Source organism: Oryctolagus cuniculus, chromosome 8 (assembly GCF_964237555.1).
Source record: "Oryctolagus cuniculus chromosome 8, mOryCun1.1, whole genome shotgun sequence".
NCBI lineage: Eukaryota > Metazoa > Chordata > Mammalia > Lagomorpha > Leporidae > Oryctolagus > Oryctolagus cuniculus.
This window is the reverse complement of record NC_091439.1, coordinates 16,243,167-16,265,713: the sequence shown is the minus strand read 5'-3', so window position 1 is coordinate 16,265,713 and position 22,547 is coordinate 16,243,167. Positions and strand designations below refer to the sequence as shown.

At 45.6% G+C, this 22,547-nt stretch overlaps 1 protein-coding gene and 1 long non-coding RNA gene across 8 annotated transcripts in view; one reads left to right on the top strand and one right to left on the bottom strand.

Moving 5' to 3' along the window:
* NR3C2 (nuclear receptor subfamily 3 group C member 2) overlaps nt 1-11,207 on the bottom strand; it is a 375,527-nt gene extending 364,320 nt beyond the window's left edge. For 2 of the 7 annotated variants that reach the window (XM_070047457.1, XM_070047456.1), the window contains exons 1-2: nt 11,071-11,207; nt 1,610-3,368 (exon numbers count right to left, since the gene is read on the bottom strand). In XM_070047457.1, coding sequence (XP_069903558.1) covers nt 1,610-3,366 — 1,757 coding nt within the window. In that variant the 5' untranslated portion in view covers nt 3,367-3,368; nt 11,071-11,207. Of the gene's footprint in view, nt 1-1,609; nt 3,369-7,778; nt 7,857-8,754; nt 9,123-9,671; nt 9,786-9,909; nt 10,006-11,070 lie in introns of those variants that run through there. The other 5 variants (XM_070047452.1, XM_008267372.4, XM_070047453.1 and 2 more) reach the window with 4 other exon arrangements.
* LOC103350682 (5E5 antigen) overlaps nt 9,267-22,547 on the top strand; it is a 79,315-nt gene continuing 66,034 nt past the window's right edge. The window contains exons 1-2 of the long non-coding RNA XR_011378150.1: nt 9,267-9,744; nt 10,815-11,235. This is a non-coding gene — a long non-coding RNA (5E5 antigen). The remainder of the gene's footprint in view (nt 9,745-10,814; nt 11,236-22,547) is intronic.

The window sequence follows — 22,547 nt, the reverse complement described above, 5'->3', positions numbered from 1 at the left end:
GATGATAGTCAAAGTATTTCTCCTAAATTGGCTTACTTAAATTGTCTCAACCACCCTTGAGATGAAAACTGTTTAAGCCCTTTTACAGATAAGAAAACTAAAGTTCAGAGAGGTAGAGAGATGTGTACAGTCATCCAAAGTAATTAAGTAGCCCAGCGGAATTTTAAGCAGGGAAGTCACACCAAAAACCATCAGGCTAGACTATCTCATCTTAAGTCACTTATCAAAATAAGTGCAAAAATGTTCCTTCTGTAAAAGTAAAAGTAGTAAAACATGTTACATTTGGTTCTGAGGGCAACTGTGCTATTTCATGACCTGTGTCAGAGTTTACAATTTAAGGCAGCACTGGAATATGACTAAATAGCTCATGCTACTGAGAACTATAAGAACGTATGGTTTATGGAATGTTTACTTCCAATGAAAGCAAGAAGAGGAAGGTCTGAGCCCAGGGAAGAAAAGAATGCACAATTAAATGGCTTTGAGCCTGGGTTTCCAAAAAGAACATAATGGGAGGATGATATAGGAATACATATAATGGAATGGGCATATTTCCCACAAAAATTCTTTTAAGAAAAAATGTCCACATAGTCCTAAAAGCCAAATAAAGGGACTATATCTAGAAAATGTATTCTTTATATATTCCATAAAGGGATCATTTATCACAAGCAATACAGAAGCAAAGTCCAATGCAAGAACTCATTGCATAACTTAGAACCACCCTTTATAGTCATCTAAAACCTCTTCCTTGTTTTTTTCTAAATATATACAACACGTTATCTGCAACACGGAAAGCCAAGAGATATTTTACAGTAAATAAAGTATGCCTTCTTGCAGATATGAAAAGTTATAAATAAACCAACAAACTGCAGTGACATATTTCATTTCCAATATGAGTAAGAAAGCAAGATTGTCCACTTAGTAATTTTAGATGTGCTGAGTCTTTAAAAGCCCTCAACAGTTAAGGAAGTGATTTATTTGTATTGAAAACCACAACTTTCATATGATTAACCCACCCAAAAATGGGTGAGGGGGAGGGAAGCTGGTGGTAAGATTTGGGGTTCAATTTTATTTTTCCCTACCAACGAAGTCATTAAGAAAACGAAGGGGAAAAAGACTAGAACCACAAAGAAACTAGAACACTTTTAGCAAACCAGCCAACAGCGAAAGGAAAAAAAGAAATCTAGCACTAGTCTACTAAAGTAAATATAGTAACTGGCAGTAGAAAATAAATACTTTCCAAACACTTAAAACAGGCAATTGGAGGAATCAGGCTTTGGATTGGGGGGTGGAGTGGATACATATATGTTCCTTCAAAGTCAACACAAACATTCAGATATGTTAAGAATTTTCTGTTCTTCTAATTCTAAAAAGTAGCAACACTATGGCAACGGCGGGGGGGGGGGGGGGGACCTAAATGACCATCCTATTTATAGCAAAAAAACTGTCAGCTGAAATGTATCTAACTGTATCAACTGTACAGATAACGCTACCCTTCAAAATCTTACAAAGCCACAATTCTTTCCACGACCTTCCAACATTATAAAGTCATGACTTTCAAATAGATAGATAGATAGATAGACAAGAGAAGGGAAAAAAAAGTTGAACTTACCTTGAAACGTTTTCTGGAATGTATTCTAGGACCGGATATCCATCACTTCTTCTAGATGACAGGTCACCGTGTGATTTCCACGACTCCACTAGGGTATTGACAGGAGGAAAGGAACTCAAGTGTTGGAAAGATTGGTCTCTAGCCGATCGTGATAAAGATATTGTACCTTGAGCACCAATCCTGTAGTGAAAGGACTGTCCACCTGAATTCACACCAACTATGGCAGACGAAGGGATGCTGGCCTCTGGGTAGTAGCTCCCATCATCCGGTTCTTGTTTAATCCCCATGGGGAATCCGCTGCCTTCACAGCTACCATCAAAGCCCGGCACAGGTGGTCCTAAAATTCCTGATAGAGAGTAGTAGTCTTTATCATCCATAAAAGAAAAATACGAGCCATCCATAAATGGAAATGGGTTTACTGTTGGATTCCCTTTAAAAGAAGTGCCAGAACACGAATGCTTGGTTGATTCTTGCTTGATTGGTACTGAGAATGGAGAATCTGGATTTATTTTGCTATTTCCTCCTAGACATGAGCTGCTGAAGGCTCCATCTGGTTCTGGTTTTATGTACTGGACAAGGTTAAGCTGGCCGGACACACCGTTGGACATGGCACTGTCGACTTCCTCAGTCTTGGGAAAAGGGACCTCTTGAGCACCTTTCTCATGTGTGTCTGGACTTGGAACCACATCCCGGCTTGCACTGGATCCAGTAGAGGAGCCAGAAGCAGTGTAGCTGAAGGCATTGTTTATAGGGCTACAGATAGATCCCACAGTGCTGGCTGTTGGGCTGGAAAGCGTGGATCTGTTATTTGTGTTGGAAGGGCTGGAAACAGAGCACCTTGAGTTGTTGATATTTGCAGGGCTAGACACAGAGGATCGCAGAATGACGTTATTAGGGCTGGAGACCGGAGATTTTACACTGCAATGGCTTGGAGGGCTGGAAATCGGGGATTTCATGCTACTTAATGGACTTGAGAGAGGAGAGCCCACGTTGCTAGCGTGCGTGGGGCTGTGCGACCTGGAGCCTCGATTTTCCACGTTAGGGGAGCATGTCAGAGGAGTTCCCTGGGTGATAGGGCTGTGCACTGGGAAGTTCCCAAAGCTGGCTGTGGTGGAGGATACAGAGTTGATGCCAGCAGGGCTGCAGACCGAAGATGGCATGTTCAGAGGGCTGCAAACAGAGGGGCTCTTTTCATGACACATGATGGGGCTTTTAACAATGGCGCGCATGACCCCACCATTCATGGAGCTCCCAGAGTCAGGCATAAATGACCTCAAGGGTCTGCTCACACTACTGAGAGTGGAAGGACGATGGCCGTTTTCTTTGTAAAATTTTACCAGCTGCTCAACATTTTGATAAATCTTGGCTGGACTTACGCTTCCTTGTTGGTTCTGTGGATCATATGTATAGTCAGCATCCCTTATGGAATCCATGTATAAACCCATAGATTCAGCTACAGTTGCTGAAAGTTCCTTGGACTCCAGCTCAGTTTTAATATCAGATGTTACAATCCCAGACCGATTACTGTCTTGCTGAAGGCAGGGGAGTAGTTCGTGTTTTTCTTTGCTGCTTCCTTGAGTACTGTTGTTTGGAATAGCACCGGAAACACAGCTCACATTGACAATCTCCATGTAGCTGCTCTCATCGGTCCTCTCTGTAGATCCCAGGGTAGATTGCTCCACAGTCTGAGAAACTTGACCCCACCGTCGTTCCATATCTAGACCTTCAGGGAGACTGTGGTAGCCTTTGGTCTCCATAGCTAACAAATTTATATTAAAAAAATTAGAGTCAGTTATAGCAATATTACTCAAAAAGATATTCCCAAATTGCATTTCTTAAGCTACAAATACAGTCTACTTATTAGAAGCAATACTTGCAATTGTAATAAAACCATTACCTTCTTGAGTGCTGATATAACAAAGTATTGTCTACAACTTGTGAAGAGGCCAGGATAAGAGAAACAATCACATAAAAATATCATAAGAGAAATAATCACACAAAACATGTTTGCTATAACACAGCCTTTAAAATTTGCTAAGAATAGTCACAAATACTTATTTAAAACTCAAAATAATCCTGGCCATGGGTGAGCCAGGCAAAAGAGGAAATTGAGGACTTAGCGAGGTGGGTGACTTATCCAAAGTGAAAAGGCCAGGTCTTTGGGGTCTCTAGATCACACAGTTGTCCATATCTAGTACATGGCCTTGTTAAAGAGAGAAAACCACATGGAGAGCCAGCATTGTGGCACAGCGGGTTAAGCTGCCACTTGTGACACCAGCATACCATATCACAGTTCGGTTTTAAGTTTCAGCTGCTCCACTTCCTATCTAGTTTCCTGCTAACGTGCTTGGGAAAGCAGCAGATGATGGCCCAACTACTTGGGCCCCTGCCACCTCCATGGAAGACCTGGACGGAGTCCCTGGCTCCTGGCCTTGCCCAGCCTTTGCTGTTGCAGTTATTTGAGAAGTGAACCAGCAGATGGAAGATTTGTGTGTGTGTGTGTGTGTGTCTGTCACCCTTCCAATTAAATGAATCTTTAAAAAAATATGGAAATGCAACTAGAGTTACCATCTTCATAAACTTACCAAGTGATTTATCATATAAGAATAGGTAGTTTTTAAATAATAAGGCTTCAGATAGATTAGTGATGAAGATACTTCAATGTCAGGCAGATCAGGACTCTTCTCTGTATTTCAATACTGGCCAGGACTTTCATGTGCTCCCTGACCAAGTGATGCCTCTGCTAAAAAGATGCCCAAACTTCAGCCAGTTTTTATCTTTAACAGCAAATGGAGCAGGTTCAAAAGGGAAATTTAGCTACACATTCAATCAAAAATATTTGCCTTGCTTCATCGTGGGCCTAAGTCACTTAATATGTAGCGATAAAATAGGCACAGTTCCCATTCCTCAAGGGACCCATACTATTGCTTTAGATATTTGAGATCATTTCAAAAAGTTAGTGGAAAAATGGAATTCAAAGCTAAGTTTATTATACTGCAAGGTAACTTTGAAATTCACGCACAGCTTCTGCATAATATCCCTTTTCCATTACCTTTTGGAAAACCTCCTGTACAACCATATCCATAAACTCTAAAATTTGATAGACTGTTTAATTATAATAGGCTCTATTTATATAACCCTTAAACGTTACACAGTTCAGTGCAGCATTATAAGCCTTTTACATATATTAACACATTTGTCTTTACAAACAACTGTATATGTCAGGTAAAAGTACTACCTAATTAACACAACGGGAAGAACTGAGGTACTGCCACCCAGCCAGCTAAGTGGCAGAGCTGGAATTTGATCCCCGGTTTCTCTCTACCCCAGAGCCTGTGGACCCTGGCACCACTAACTTTGTTGTGGAGCTCTGCCCTGTGAGAGGATTAAGCAGCATTTATGGCCTGCCCCACTGGGTGCCAGGAGCACCCTCCCTCCCCAACTGGGGCAACCAAAAATGTCTCCAGATGTCACCAAACACCCCGGGGAGGCAACATTAACTCATTCTCAGTAAAATTGTATTTGTATATTTTAATATTTTCAACCCCCCCCCCCAATCTGTCTGTATGCACTTCCCAAACCCACTGAAGTCTGTAAACACTCTATGATCCAGTAAAGCTGATGCGGCTCCTGCCGTTCTGTCCAGAAGCATCGCCCTAGGCCTTGCATCCTTGTTCCACTTTGCAACTCACTGCCTCTATCCCCAAAACTTCTCCCTACTGAAAAAAAGTGAGGCTGGGAAATCTTTTTGCAACAGAATTTATATTAACACTGAAAAATAATATAATGACTCTACTAAATAAAGTGGGATAGGATATCACAAGGTCCTATAATGAAACTTAATGTCCAACTTGCCCAAATATTATAATTACCTCTTATTTTTCAGTATTCTACACTAGATTTTAAGTTCTGAGAAGGCAGAATCTGTTTCACCACTGTATCCCAAGTGTGCAGCATAGTACGAATGAAAAAGTTTTAAACTATTGTAATCAATATTCAATTTGTGAACATTAAAAACTACCAATTAGGTAGTATGTTTCTAATTAAAGAACATTATTCTATGAATTCCTAGTCAAAAGTAAATTTAAAAATATTGGAAAATAAATGAAATCATAAAGATTGAGGTGGCTATCTAGTAATTCCACCCAAAAAATTGATGTGGATGAAAGTCAGGTGAAAGCTGGGGAAAAAATAATAGATTTGGCCTTTTTCTACTTCACTGGAAACCCATTTAGCAACAGGTGCATATTGAGAAATACAGTAAATTTATATGCTTCTACTTCTACCTAAGAATGCTGTATCTTCCCTGTGGCAAAGATGAATGAATATATAGTTAAGGTAGAAATGTTTCAGGTCCAAATTCATTAACACCACAAGAAACATGTCTATTTGTGTTCAAAACAGAATACCTTCTTTGTATCTCACCTTCCCCTACCCCTACCACACACACATACACACACACACACCCAAACTCACATTCTCTCTGGAGACACACTGCCTCATCATCCACCCAAATGTCCCACAGTTACTCTGGCCTCTGTACCTTATCAACCAAAAGCTCTCCATTGGTACGCTCCTCTTCTTTCTGAATTCTTAAGCAACAGGGCTCTCTGCCCTAACTCTAAAGGCAGAGCTGCACATAGACCTCTCTCCAAAACTTTATCTGCTCAATTGTCTTTTGGGAAGAGTATACACTAGTTTCCCATCCCCACCCCCCCAAGTTTTACAGTGTACATTAGTATGCTATACCCCTAGAGGAGTCTCTAGTGCCCAAACCTGTTTACTTTGCAACCCAGCACCCACTACATAACTTGGGCAAGGCACCCTTTTCACCAAACACTTACTAATAGTCTGGGGCACACTTTGCCTTGCTCTGCTCTCCAAAGCCTGAACCATATCCCAGATCTGTGGAAGACTGTGAATGCCAAGGTACCTTATCAGCTAATATCATACAGCTGATCACAACCTTCCACGCTCTAGTTAGCTAGCCTGGAACTCTCTCAATAACAGCATACATGTGACATTATTGACAGCACCACCGTTCAGGAATTTGCAACAGGCTTTGCTGAAATCCAAATGAGCCTCATTTGAGGTATTCTCATTTACCAACCTGATGCAGCTCTCAACAAAGGGAAGAATGGAAAGGGTGGAGACAAATACAAAAGAATGGAGGACATCTACCATCTATGTGGCTTCCACAAGAAACATTTTTACAACCAGACTTTTTTGGAAAAAAAAATTAAAAGAACTACTGAAATACTTTATGCTGAATTCTTCCTATTCTGCTAATGAGCCTTTTCTGTAAACAACTAGATCAGGTTAGGAATGTATGTCCTATGTTGTCCAGGAAACTGGGACTGTCTTTTTGGAATTGGCAAAATGGCCATGGCTTGAGCAGTATTTCAGTCAACTGGGACTTGCTAGTGAATACTGAAAATACTAGTTGATGAATATGATCGTCATAGCACTTAATATCCAGAGAGTAAAGGGGAAGTTTTTGTTTCTCAGATGAGCAGACAGTAGTATACAAATCTTGCTCACATAAAATTGGTCTTGTCTGCCTTATGATGAAAAGTATTCCAGAGACTCTCTTGGGATGAAGACAAAAACCATTATGAATCCTTAATTTTCTTGCGCATGGCCTCTCCCCCAAACATAAAGGAAATTCACAGAAGGAAAAGCTCTGATTGAGATTCTACTTTAAGCCACAGGCTCATATGTGCTCTGAAACACTATTTTTACAAAGGAAAACTTGACTAAAAATTTATGTTGTATACTTTGTGTTAAAGTGCCCTTTTCCATAAGGAAGTAGTTCTGGTTGTCTTTTTTTTGAGGAATATTAACAAAGGCCTTTCCAAATCTGCATTTTATCTGAAAACATTTTCACTTTTAATATCCCCCAAAGCAGAGTCTCACATTAGAAGCATCATTTTCAACAGCTACTTCACCGTAATATGGCACCTTAAAAAAGAATTTCACTATCGTCTCTACCTTGCAGAACTGCAAAAGTTCATTGTATGTAACTTTTAATTTTTTTTTTGTCATTCCTGGCTACGGAACTCTGATAATTCTCTTTTCTAATGAGGTAAATGACAGAAATCTGCCCCAAGGTCACCTAAGGGTGGGAGAACCAGTCAGAACCGGGCACACCTGATTTCTATTCACTCACCTAATTCACTGAGCCATCCGATCTTTCCAAAATCCCCAAACAAAACTGTCTCCCTTGGAGTGAAAAGCTCCACTTCAGCTTGTTAAAAAAAAAAAAAAAAATCCCTCCTTAAGCGTTTCCATGATAGCAAGCCATTATGTCAAACATAAAATTAAAACTTCACAGCAAGATTTCACAGATGGAGAATGCTGTTATCATTACTATGTAAATATCATCAATAACTGCACCTAGAGAAATGGCAACACACAATGTCTAGAAGCGATTTGCTGCATCTTAATATTCGGCCGTTTCAGAAACTCGTCTGCTATCAGAAGTTTTCCTAACTCCTATGCTACAATAGACCATCACAGCTGATGGTGCCATAAGCCACTATGATTTCCACCTGGTCTTTCCAAAGTCAGTCAGAGGAGCCACGCACCTAAAATTCACCAGTAGGCTAAGGATGCCACCCAAAGCAGCTGCATCCCTGCTCATATGCCCTGAGAATTCCAACTGATGACACAGAAAGCGTAGCCTCTCTCCAGAGTTGGCAATATTCGGGAACCTCTCGCCCGCCCACCGCACCTAGCAGGGGTACCTCTCCTCCAGCTGACCCTACGCCGCTACACCTCCGGCCGCGACGTGCGAGCTCCCGCGATGGACAGAGGCCAGAAACACTCAATGCAAACGTCCTTTAAAGACTGTACAGGGAAAGCCTGTACCCGAAATTCATCTCTGGGAAAAGGGCAGGGCGGCAGACCTCCCACTGCCAGCGGCGGCCGAAGGCTGCTCGTTAGAGGGCATTTCTCCAAAGTGGCCAAACTTTCCCAAAATAGTCCTCTGGCGGCCAAAGGGGGGGAAAAAGTGGGAAACCAAAACAAAACAACAAGCGCACGGCGCGGTGCCGACCGTGCCTCCGGATTACGCAGCCGCTTCTCCCTGCAAAGTGCACGCTCCCGCGCCGCGGCCGCACGCCCCGCTGCGCACCCCTACACACCTGCCTCGGCCGGGGTCCGTCTCTCGCCGTCTACCTGTTGCAGCGCTTGCCACCGCCACGACAGCCCTACTGCGGAGCCCCCCGAAATCCAACCACATCCAGGCCAGCGAGCGCCGCTCTCCCTGCAGCGGGAGAGCCCGAGGCAGCTGCGCTCTCGCACCCAGGTGACTGCACGGGCTTCCTCGGAGCAGCCTGAAGTTGGCTCGCGTCTCCCGGGCCCAATGACACCCCGAGCGCGGAGGGGCTGAGAGGAGGGGGCAGGGGCAGGGCCAGGGCGGGCAGAGGAGGGAGGGAGGGAGGGAGAGAGGGCGGGCGAGAGCCCGGAGGGGGAGTGGGCCAGCTGGAGGGCCGGCCCTTTTAAAAACGGGTCACATGTCCAGATAAAGTTCAGGTTGCTATCCCGCCCCCCTGCGCCCTTCCCATTGGCCCGGAGGGAAGCAGGGCTCCACGCTGCTCGGGCCAGGCTGGCTCCTCATTGGACAAGCCGAACTGTCAGTCACCGGGCGGGCGACATGACTGATACAAAGTTGCTGCGACACAGCCTGGACCCGGCAGCTTCCTTAAAGCTGCAGCTGCGGCGGGCGCTTGGGCTGCCGGGCGGTGGCTACAACACCAGGCACCCTGCGCACGCCGACCCCCGCCCCCTGTCTCTCCGCTGCCCCAAACTTGCCCACGCCCGCCCCGGCTCTCCTGCCGGCCCGAGGGCTGCGGGAAGTGTGGCGACGCGGAACAAGTCCGTTTTTTTTTTTTTTTTGGCCGCCAACAGTCAAGGTGGTGTCCCCTCAGGCTCTCCACCTGCAGCGCCAGGTGAGCGCCAGCCGGGCCCCCGGCGCCGCGCCCAACGTCCACGCGCCCGGGGAGAACTCCGGGTGGGCTTGGCCGACCCCCGAGGTCCGTCTCCCAGCCCCGGGAGTTACCTCGGCGGAACAGCCGTCACCTCCTCAGCCGGCAAACGAGAGGATCGCGTTCACACTCGATTTGAATTTCCTGGTTTGAACCATGCAGAACCGGGCGATTTCCGCGCACCCAAAGCCCTTTAAACACGGCCTTCCTCCTGCCCCCACCCCCGCCGCCACCCCAAAAGCCAAAGAAAAAGTGCCAGGTTCAGAACAGCCGCGGCTGCCCCCCCCCTTAGAAAATTGTTGTCGTACTTACTACTTTAGTATTGGATTTTTCCACTAGTTCAATTCAACCAAAAAAAAAAAAAAAGCTTATCACCGAGGATAGTCTACTTCATAATGGGTGGAAGGGGGCGGGGGCGCGCATAATTGGGAGAGAGACGCGAGGAGTGGGGGAGGAACCCAACAGTTTTCTAAGGATCGAGTGTCTGCACGCAGAAATTCCGGTTTCCCTCCAAACGCCCCCACCCCGATTCTCCGCCCGCCCACCCCAGCGCTGCAGTTACTAAGCAAAAGCACGGGCTCCGTAACTTTGATTTCAGGGGACTTTGAGGCTCCGCGTACGAGGCTCCGTTTCAGGCTCCCGCTGGCCCGGAGTCAGCAACCGTGACGTACACCCCTAAATCTGGTCCCCCTCTGGCCCGCGGCGCCCCGCAGGCCGGCGGCCGCAGCTGTGCGGCTCCCGCCTCGCCCTAGCTGGGCGCCCGCCGCCGCCGCCCTCCGGAGCCGGGGCGGGGGCGGGGGTACCCTAGCCCCAAGGTCCCTCCTACTCCTTACGGCTAATCCTCGGGATCCCCGACCCCGACCCCAGGGAGACGCGAACTCTCTGCTGCCCGGGTCGCCAACTCCCTGGCTTTTGCAGGGGTGACAGCGGCGGCGCCGGCGAGCGGATCCCGACCCCCACCACCACCACCCCCGACTCCGGCGCGCCGCAGCCCCCGCGCCCGGGAACACCCTCAAAGCGTCCCAACTTTCCCGCGGGGCCCTCCGTCACGCGCGCTCTGCCGGCCAGGCGGACAGTAGCGCATCGATCGCACACGGCAGTGCGCGGGCGGCCGGCGGGCAGGAGCCAGGGGGGGGAGTCCGGGACTCAGCGCCGGGCACGTGAGGTGTTGCCGAATTATGCATTATTAAAGGCCTGGACGTGTCTCTTGGACTAAGTTTTTACCTCCTTTGGGGAGGGCCGGTCTCGCCCTGGATCTCAGGTTCTAGCCAAATCTAGGTTAGAACGGTGCAGGGGCAGCCACCACGATCGCTCGCTCGCCCGCCTGCCCGCCCGCCTCCCAGCACCCCTGTCCCGAGGCGGCCCCGCGGGTCCCTCGCCTCTGGGCCCGCTGCCCACCTCGCCCCGTGCGCCCTCTGCGCGGACCCTGCCTTGCCCAGGGCCGTCAGCGAGAGTGACTGTCGCTGCACTCACCTTTTCTAGGACATGGTGGGGAGGCTGGGGCGGGGGAGGGGGCAGCGAGACTCCCGCCGCCGCCGCCGCCGCCGCCGCCGCCGCCGCCGCCGCCGGCGAGTCCGGTATTAGCGGATCGGCGGCGAGGATGGAGAGGATGAGAATCCCGGCGGCGCCCTGGAGACGGTGGGTAGAGCAGTAGAGCAATCGTATGTTGTTACCCCCGCGAGAGGCAGCGAAACGGCGGCGCCAAAGCGCGCAGAGGGGACCGCGGGCACCCGCCCGCCCCCAGCAGCGGCGGCGGCGGCGGCGGCGGCTGCGGCCGGCCGGGCCTCAGGCGGGCTCCTCTCCCGGGGTTGCGCGTCCGCCAGGCGTGGAGCGGCCCCGGGAGCCCGCGACTCCGGCGGGATGGACGCGCGCCGGCTGCCCCGCAGCGCGGCTCTCGGCGCGCCCCTCCGCTGGCCCCGGGGTGGCGGGTGACAGCTCGGGCGGCCCGCTCGCGTGTGTGAGGGGGCGGCCGCAGGGGGAGCCCGCGGCACCGCGGCCCCCTCCTCGGGTCACACCCTCGCCAGTGGGAGGGGGACAGTACGCATTGGGCCGGCGATCGGTGGGAATCGGGGCTGGGGGCGCCCGCGGCTGCCCTCCCAACCGAGGCCACAGCCAGCCAGCCTAGAGGCTGAAGGAATCGGGGACCCAAATGCAAGGATCTTCTCCAGTCCTTTCCACGCCCCCCCCCAAGTCCGGCCCTGCCTTCGCACCCGGCTTCAGGTGCACTTGCCACCCTCGGGGGCGGCGGGGGGCGGTAGGGAAAAGTTTCAGTGCCTGCTCCCCCACTTCCCACCCCACCAGTCCGCTGCTCCGCCCGCCTCTCTCGGGCTCGCCGAGCCTCTGCCCCACCCCCACCGTGGGGGGGCGCCGCGGAGGGGCCGGGTGTCTGCGCACGGGGGCGTGCAGGGAGAGTGGCTAAGAGCGCGGTGGTGACCGGTCCCCGGGCTCCGTGACAGCGGCTCCGACGCCCGCGGCGGCAGCTGCCCGGCCTCGAACGCCGAGCACCCCCCCACTTCCCGCGCCGCGCGCCCCCGCGCCGCCCCGCGCGCCTCCGCGCCCTCGCGCCCGCCCGGGCAGACACCTACGCAGACGCGAAAGTGAAAGGGGGCGGCGGAGCCCGGCGGGCGGCCGGCGGCGCGCAGGGCGCGGGAGGATGGAGCGGGCAGTCGCGGTCCCGGGTTTCTCTGGCTGCGGGCGCTCTGCGGGGCTGCCCGCCGCCCCGGGGCGCCCGGAGCGTCCCGGGAGTCCCACGTTTCTGACCCCGCGGCACAGCGATCACCCCATCAGGGGATGTGCGTGCCTCTGTGTGTGTGTGTGCTAGGGCGCGCGCGTGTATCCATGTACACTCGCGGGTGTGCGCGGTTCGCTCCTGCCCCACACGCGGACACCCTCGATGAGGAGGACGATTGGGGGGCGGTTGGAGGGCCTGGGCGCCTGGACCTCTGACAGCCTCCCTGGCGTGCCGCCCTTCGGGGTTCACCGCACACACCCCCTTTCTGGCTTAACACTTCTCTTTCTACAGTTTCCTACAGAGTCTCATGACCCCCCTCCCTACCTCCACCCCTGCTTCTCCGGGGTCTTTCCCGCTTTGTTCCTAAATAGCTGTGAAAGTTGCTAATCCCTTCCCACACAGAGCCTTGTTAAACACGGAGCTGCCCCGTTAGAACAATCTCTCCCATTCTTCAGCCCCGTGCCCGCCATCCGAACACCCGGCTTCCCCTTGCCCCTGCACCCACGCAGTGCTGGCACCACTCCGTTTGTAGAGGGCTCGAGGTGGCTTTTTGGCTTCCAGCAAAGCTGCCTTTTGCCTGAGTCTTAGTTACAGGAATGGCACCTTATGTTCATATTTGGGACTCTTTTTCCTGTATCTTAGGTGAGAATAAAAAATATGTAAATGATCTATTTTCATTTTTTTAAACATTAACAATGAATATTCGGTGAATTTTAAAAGAACCAATGGGCACTATGCCGATGTCTCTCCAAACTGAATTTGGAAATGCATCAAAAATAACGTGGGCTGACATGGGTGGATTGATAAAAGGGACAGAGGGATAGATTTGTGACAAAGATCTCTGTTATCATGGGTATATGTAATAATGTGTGTAGTTCGGTATTTATGGTAGAACCTCGGTGGTGGGTGTACAGGTGTTCACTGAAATTCTAGCAACTTTTGATATGTTTGAAACTTTTCATGATAAAATATTGGATAAAAAACCCACACATCTCTATTTTGTGCTTTGAAACACTTTGGTATTCTACAGCTGAAACTGGGTTTTTCAGCAGACAGATATGGTATGGCTTTTGAAACTTTTCATAGCAAAATAGTACTGGGGAGAGGGGAAACTACATGCCCATATAAACCAGCCTCTCTTCTCTTTTGGGAAAGACCTGAGGGGATTTGGTAATTATTAACAGGCAGAGTTGGTGTTTTTTATTTTTCTTTTTTAAAAATCTGAGTCTTTAGATACTTGTGCAAATGTTTGGGTGATTCAGTTTCCCACAAGTAAACAAGAGATGATGCTTGGCACCCTGGAAGGGGCAACCCTAGGATGAGATCCAGGGCTCCCCCATCTGAAAGGAAGATGACACAGGTGATGCCTCTGAGAGACCCCATCAAAGAGGAGGAGTGGTCATTGCAGGGTGTTAGGAATAAGCTTCCTTCTCCAGCCATCAACAAAGAGCCCCAGGAGCCTAAACAACTGTAGGTGCCTAGCCGTGCTTGCTCCCCAGACTGGCTCTTAACAAAGTTTATTTTTTTCATCCTTTTAGATAAGTATAATTTTTCTCTGCCAAAGGATGGAAATTTCTTTTTCAGACAAATAAAAATTAAGACAGGAGATGCATGGAAGAGAATCTTAACTTCTGTAGCACTGCCAAATAGCTTTAAAGCTTGAAGCAGCATCTCTCTTGTGACAATTGTTCACCCTCTGTTCACTGTCACTGAACCTGGGGACACCTCCCTCCCCCATCCCATTAGTGTCAAACTCCCTGAGGTCTGCCACAGCAAAGTGCACGACTCAGCATTTGCAATTTACATGTGTGACATCACATCCTCTATTATGTAACTTCAGATACAAAGCCTAATATCATCTCAGTTTGTGTTGGAAAGACTCCTCCCTGGCTCTCTGTTTTAGCTTTAGCAGAGCCACCCCTTCATTCCCTGCTCCTAATCCCATTTCTTCACCAGCTGACACTGAAGGGAAGAAAGAGGCATGGAGTTATTTAGGCTGGGAAATTTTAAACCAAAAGACAAAAGAATGGAACATATTTTTAAATGTGTTATACACCTCTCCTTTATTACTTTATTTATTGACAAGAAAAAAAAAACCCATTAGGTATCATATAATTTAATTGTACTCCGTAATTTTTTGAAATGAAAGTCTAAGCATTTGGCCATAGTTAACTTCATTAATAAGCCAAGCCATGTTGGCATTTTTTTCTCTTTCTACAAAGCTGGGATTTTTCCCCCCTGTCTCTTACCAGCTGTTGGAAAGACTTGAGAAAGAGAGGGAGAGTCAGAAAGAGAAAGGAGGGGGTTGTTGAAGAGACAAGATGAATAGGGGAATAATATAAGATAGAAATTCTTTGTTGATTGCAAAACACACATGTTACAGTTTATAAACACTGCAAGCAAATAAGAAATTGCGGACCAAAAGATAAATACAAAACATATCAGGGTTTTTGTTAATATCTGTAATAGCCCAAACTCTGTTTTCTGGACTACTTGGAATATTTTTATCCGTTTGGGTTATCCATTGTTTTCTGTATTTGTTTACGTAACTATTCATTTGTCTACCTTAATTCCATGTGTAGTCATTTTAAATAGAAAATACACAAACGTAATACATTTCTATGGCCAGATTTTGAGATGACAGAGCACCAAACAGCACATGCATCACAATTAGGATACTATATTATTAGAAGCAAATCAGATTTCACTGTGCCTACACTGATGTTCTAAATTTAGAAATAATGTACAGTAGTTGCAAGGGGAGGGGAGGAGACTTAGAGCAGTATATTTTCATAAAAATAAAGACATTTTCAATTCTTTCTCTTTTTCTCATACATTCTTGGTTTAGTACAGGAAATTCATCACCTTTAAATAACTGTGCTAATCTTACATAAATAACGGCCTGGTTTGTGGGCTCAGTAGGATTATGCATGGAGGCTGCTTCTCTGACATTAGGTACAGTAACGACCACAAAAAGTGAAACAATCCAGTTTGCAGGCTGAAACCTAAGTCTCTATTGAACTTGATGAAAAACTCATTTAAAATTTCTCATTAGGACTTCACAAGAGCAGTTAGCTTTTCAGTAGCTGGTGCTATATTTTTAGCAACATTTTAACAGCTGTCAGTAACAACGAAGACAACATTTTGATCAACACTTTTTTTAATTCTAACAGAGACAATTGCAAAAAAAACAGAATGCTTCAGAATTGAAGTGTTTCGCTCTAAGAAAACCACGACCCCACACACACACACAAAAAGGAAATAATTTGTTGTGATATGAAGTGTTTTTAATGCACTGGGGACAGGTAATGAGACATCCACATAAAATGAGGTCATGTGTATTTTTAAATTTTAATTTTCTGATGCCTAAGTACACATAATAAAGATGATCTTTCTCTAAAAAGTGTAGGTTCAGTGTCAGAAACAGAAACATCAGAAGAAGAGAGTGCACAGTGTGTCTTGTCATATATTTGCAAGTAGGTCAAGAGCAGCCAAGTGGGCAGCCAGAGTGAATAAAGTCTTCCCCAACTTTGGAGTATGTAAAGAGAGGTTATCACATGTCAGATACATGACACTGGAAACAGTGGACAGAAAAATGTAAGAAGCTCCATGACAGATGTCATCGTTATTCCTAAAGATAGAGGTAAATTTGCTATGGGTAATACATTACAAAGCCAACTAAAAGTAAATGCCTGCAAGTGTCAGATTTCCCCTTCACCTATAGTCTTCCCAAAATGAGGGTTTTTTTTGTTCTAAGAGACATGGGGTAAGAGCTTGGAATTAACGTAGCCTACTGAATCATCCTCTTCAGAGGTCATGTGCTCATTTCAAGGCCCAAGTCCAAGTTCCGAGTTTGTCCCAACCAAGGTAGCTGAGTATTCCCCACTTCATCAGGCTGGCATGATGAGGAATTTATGCATTCTTATAGCAAGTGATATTTTTATTAATCTGCATCTGTGTTCTCTAATCCTTTTTGGGTTACTGATCTATTATCTCTTTCAATACATTTTTAATTACTTCATAGATCTCTTTTCAATGGACACCTGCAATTTTACTAAAATTTCCTTTTTTTCTAACACAAACTCCCTGTCAGGTAAATCTTTTTGTGTTGGTAGCTTTTCCATAGATAATTAGATCATTTTACTAATTTGTGCATTTAACAATTTTTTATTTATATAAAAGGTGGAGAATTAGAGAGTGATCTATCCACTGATTCACTCTCAACAACCAGGGCTGTGAAACAGGAGATAGAAGCTTTGTGTAAAAAAATAAATTTTTTAAAATTACAAATATATAAAAAAATGAAGTATGCATAGATACTTGCTATATGGAGTATATATAAACACTATATAAAATATATATTCCATGACAAATAGCAATATTTAAGCAACTATGCATTTTGAAGTACTTAGTGCTAATTATAGCTAGACCTTAATATTTTTATCAAGAGAAATAAACGTGTTTCCTTTTATCCTAGTTGGTTACTTTATTTTTAAAAATTTTTGAAGGTATTATTTATGTATTTGAGAGGTAGAGTCACAGACAGCTAGAGGGAGAGACAGAAAGGTCCCAAGCACCTGGGCCATCCTCCATTGCCTTCCCAGGCCAAAGCAGAGAGCTGGATTGGAAGAGGATCAGCTGGGACCAGAACTGGCATCCATATGGGATGCCGGCGCCACAGTTGGAGGATTAACCTACTGCGCCATGGTGCTGCCCCCCTGCCCCCCCGCCAGTTGATTACTTTAAAACAAGTAAAGCTCTTCAATGTCAAGTTGAGATCATTTTTCTTCCTCTACCCTCAGTGTATCAGAAGGATGGGCTCATTACTGTTGGGGTAAGTTTTTAAAGTTTTTACAAAGATTTACTTATTTATTTGAAAGGAGAAAGAGGGAGAGTTCTTCATTCACTGACTCACCCTCCAAATGGTTGCAACAGCCATGGATGGGCCAGGCTGAAGCCAGCAGCCAAAAACTCCATGTTAGTCTCCCCCATGAGTGGCCGGGACTCAAGCAAGTGGGCCTTCTTCCACAGCCTTCCCCGGGCACATTAACAGGCAGCTGGATGGGAATCAGAGCAGCTGGCATTCCAATCAGTTCTCCAATGTGGGATCCTGGCTTACTCCTCTGCATCCCAAAGCTAGACCTGTTAGGGCAGACTTAACTGGTTCTTCTTTTTCAGTTCTCATCCAGTGGGAGTGCAAGATTAGATCAATCAGATGTGATAGCCATTTTTAAAAATATATTTTTAAGATTATTTATTTGAGAGGAGAGAGAGAAGGAGAGTGCTCCCATCCTCTGGTTCACTCTCCCAAGTGCCTAGTGAAGCCAGGAGGCAGGAATTCAATCCAGGTCTCCTGTGTAAGTGGCAGGATCCCAGGTTCCTCATTGGCAGGAAGCTGGGTCCCAGAGCACAGATAATCTGATGTTGGACTTGGGCTTCTTAACCACTAGGTCGAACACCCGCCCAGTGTGAGAACCTTTCAATGAAGGCATCCTTTTTTTGGATTTTATTTACTTTTTAATTGAATAACCCTTTTCTAAAATTGTGGAAAAAAACACAAAACAAAATTTGCCATCTTAACTGTTTTTGAATGTATAGTTCATTGGTATCAAGTATATTCAACTTACTATGCAACCATCGCCACTACCCATCTCCAAACTCTTTTATCTTGCAAAAGTGAACATTCTTAGTGTTTGATCAATTGCTCTGTGAGAGAATTTCCAATATTCTTCTCCAGGGTCCAAGGCTCCCTGTTTATTTCTCTAGTAGTTTCATCTCTTTGTTAAGAAACAGCATTACCACCATAGGATTTACTTCTTGAAGAAACTGACTAATGAAATTCCATTCAGATAGGTGAAATTCCTGTATTTATGAATAATCAAGGAAATGCAACAGAAATAAAGCTACATTCTTAGCCTTCCTTAGAATCAAACTTGACCTGCAGTTAGTGAAATAAAAGGGCAGAAGTGCAGGATACTCCTGTGATGAGGAAACTTGGTGTTGTACTTAGAGGTAGACTCCTATTGAAGCGTTGTGTTACCCTCTATGGGGACACAGCTCAGAAAGACAAACGTCATGAACAGTTTATGAAAAGAAGATTTGTCTGAAAAAAATCAGTTCAATTTCTTTAACCAGGTAGAAAGTGACATAAAAAAACTAACCATAACAAATCAGATGACGTTGAGTTTACTTTCATTTTTTGCAATGGTGAAACTCATTTAGAGTTTCTGTGTCTTTTAAAATATTGTCCTGTTAATAATTCATTATAAATATTATTAAACATAAAATATTTCACATATCTATAAAAATTTCATGAAGTATCTCAAATATTCCAAAATTGAAAAAGAAAACCACAGGCTTCAATATAGTGAAGCTTACCAGGTGTGAACATTTTGTCATGTTTGCTGTGGAAGGATAAAAGCTTGCATGGAAGTGATCTACTCCCATTTCTTGGTAGTGGTTACTGTTGGAGAGGGAGGGGGCCAAACCTATCATCTGCCAGTTTACACCCATTGTTACAATCCCTGAGTATTACAGTCTTTCTTTGATCCAGGTGTAGAAAAGACAGAATCAGTTCTTTGTTTAAAAATTATTTATTTTATTTATTTGACAGAGAGAGAGAGAGGTCTTCCACCCGATGTTCACTCCCCAGTTGGCTGCAATGGCTGGAGCTGTGCCAATCCGAAGCCCGGAGCCAGGATTTTCTTCTGGGTCTCCCACGTGGGTGCAGGGGCCCAAGGATCTGGGCCATCTTCCACTGCTTTCCCAGGCCACAGCAGAGAGCTGGATCAGAATGGAGCAGCCGGGTCTCGAACCGGCGTCCATATGGGATGCTGGCGCCTCAGGCCAGGGCATTAACCCACAGTGCTGCCCCCCCCCCCCCCAAGAGCATCTTTATCACTGCATAAGATGCCTGCTCCTGAATCAATTCTTAATACCTTCATCCCTCAGTATTCATGGAAGATTGGCTCCAGGACCCCCCTCCTGCAAATACCAAAACCTGAGGATACTCAAGCCCCTTATATAAAACTGGGTAGTGGTACTGGCACAGTGGGTTAAGCTGCCGCTTTCAATGATGACATCCTGCATCTGTATCTGAGAGCTGGTTCAAGTCCCAGCTATTCCTCTTCTGATCCACCTTCCTAATAATGTACCTGTTTAGGCAGCAGAAGATGGCCCAGGTACTTGGGTCTCTGCCATCCATATGGGAGACTGGGATGGAGCTCCTGGCTTCTGGCTTTGCTATGGCCAAGCCCTAGCTGTTATAGCCATTTGGAGAATGAACCAGCTGGTGGAAGACCCCCCCCCCACACACACACTGCCTTTCAAATAAGTAAATAAATAAATCTTTAAAAGATTAATGAAAAAAATGGGTGGTATTTGCATATAGCCTACACAGTTCTCCCATATACTTTAAATCATCTTTAGATTACTTACAATACCTAGTACAATGTAAGGCTATGAAAGTAGCATTTACATACATGGTATTGTTTAGGAAACAATGGACAAGGAAAACATCAGGACATGTGCAGTACAGAGGTAATGTTTTTCTGAATATTTCCAATTTGTGGTTGGTTGAATTCATGGATGTGGAACCTGTGATGGACACTGTGGATACGGGGCCAACTCTATATCCAAAACTTGGGATGGCCTCCAGGCATCCAGGTCCAAACAGCACTCTGAGAGGGGCTGTTAGTCAATCCAGTTCATGGATTCAGCTGAGGGCAGGGATTTGAAAATCAGCTGTTCTCTATGAGAGCCTCAGGAATGCAGCCTCAGGCAGTGAGAACTGCCATGAGGTCCTTGGAATGGAACCATATCCGTTCATCTCACTCCAATGGTACTCCTTGAGTCACTCTCCAATCTTTCTTATTAGCCTAATCCATTCTAACTACCCTTGAAGCAACCAAATGCAGAGATGCTGCAGATCACTGCATGCTAATCCTAAGTCATTACCACAACTATTCTGATTGGTCAGCCTACATTGTATTTATTGCTAAATCTTTCGATTCTCACCCTAGAAAAAAGCATTCAGTCCAGATTAGATAAGGCTTAGGAATTTAGTGATTCTAACTACTCACTGTATTTGGCAGTGTGGTGACCATTAACCTAGAAATAATCTTCAGGTATTTCATATACACTGATGTATTGGAGAGAGATGAAGCCCTAGTACAAACACACACACACACACACACACACACACACACACCCCTCAGAGGCTCAAACAAGAAAGAAGTCTAATTCTGTCTCATGTAAAGCTGAAGAACATGAATGTGATCAAGCATGGACAGGTAATAAATACTATTCCATAGACAGCCAAAAAAGCACAGATCTTCATCTATGCCTGTCCTGGGAAGAGAGCTGGTACATGGCACTCCATGTGTATGTTGGCACACAAGAGAATGCGCAGAAGGTCACAGCCTCCAAACGCATGGCTGTCACAACACCATCACCACAGCACACGGTCAGGGCAGGCAGAGGTTCAGTTGGTCGGGACTGGGGAACCCCATGCACTGCTTACAGCCAGTGACCATTCTGATTGGCTGACATCTAGGCTTGATTGATAAGTGCCACCATAAAGGTTATTAAACATGATCAATGTTATTCCTGCTTCCAGAGGCTATTTAGAATGTTTTAAAGACATATTTAGGCCACAAAGTGCCTAGGAAGAAGGATTCCCAAGATAAAAACTAATAGCTTCTTCTCCAGTATGTAAAAACTTTGCCTATGGGAGAGATGACAATGAGTAAGAGACAACATCCAGGTTTATGCCAACTCCTCATTGAGGTAAGTGTGCAGGGTCTTCAGAAAGCATATTGTGTGTCATTTTCTGGTTCATTTCTTATATAGGAGTTATTTTTCTTGCTGGAATTTTGATGAAGGATTGTAGATTTCCCATGCATACCAGATGTGATATATCTACTTACAACTTGCTAAACATTGAGATAGATTACAAAGGAAGTTATGAACTTCCTACCCTGGAAGAATTTAGAAGTAGGATTTCCTCTGATCTGAAATAGCAAAAGCATGGGTCTATAATCAGGGTGATGGAGTTAGGTATCTATCAGTTTGCTTTAGCCTTTTGAACAATTACTTTGCACAGAGGAAATGAGATCAGGAAGTAAGAAAAACTCAAGATAGCCTGATAAACCACTGAGTGGTAAAGTACACTGGAACTTTGACATCCAGTCCCCCCCCCCCTTTTTTTTACTTTTTAAAATAAGGCTCTTTGTCATATACCAGGTATTACATAAAATAGGAAATCTAACAGTGTCTGTCATTTAAAATTTTTTTTTACAGTGTTTGTCTTTAGAGTGGCAATAAGGTAGGAAGGTTAAAAAAAAGATGCTGGAGTCAGAATTATCCTGTGTTTGCATCCCACATCTGCAACTGAGTATCTCTGATTACAGATAAATTACTTAAATGCCATATCTCAATCTCATCATCTGTAAAATGGGAAAATTCACTTATCTTTATAGAGTTGCCGTAGAGATTAACAGTTTATATAGTGGTTGGCTTACAGTAAACAATAAATATTACCTAGAATATTTTACATACCCTTAATCCTAAATCATCCCTCTTCCCATATTCCTTCCTGCTCTCTATACAATGGGTATCTAACGTAATCAATCATTTCTTTCTTTGTGTGTGTGTGTGTGCGTGCATGTGTTTTCTTTAAGGGACTATTTGATATTTAGGGCTGTTTGCCCAGTTTCCTCTACTAACATCCAGGTATATCCTCTTTTGATGTCTTAAGCCACTCATTGCAAATGTGTTATTCTCTTGTTCTACCCCAGTGTTTCATGAACTTGAAGTCAATCTTTAGATAATATTTGCAGCTTGCTTTTGTATTTGAAAAAGCAAACTCTTGGACAATGTGGAACAGATCAAGTGTTCACCAAATTTCATTTTTCTCTTTCTGGGCATACAGGATAGTTATCTATAAACATTTATATTGGGTCCATATGACAACTGGGTCAGTATCCTCATGTGTTGATGGAAGTGTGTACTTCTCTTCCAGGATTGGTCATAAAATCTCCTGAGTAATTGTCCGAGCTGTCTTCTCTCTGTCATGAATGTCTGGGAGGTCTTGATGGTAGCACCACAGTATGGAAGGAGATTGAATACCTAAGTCACCTCTTGTGTGACAGCTACTACAGAGAATTTTCTAAATTGCATAGGACTGCGATGTGCATTTTATTGTGTGCACTTCATGAGA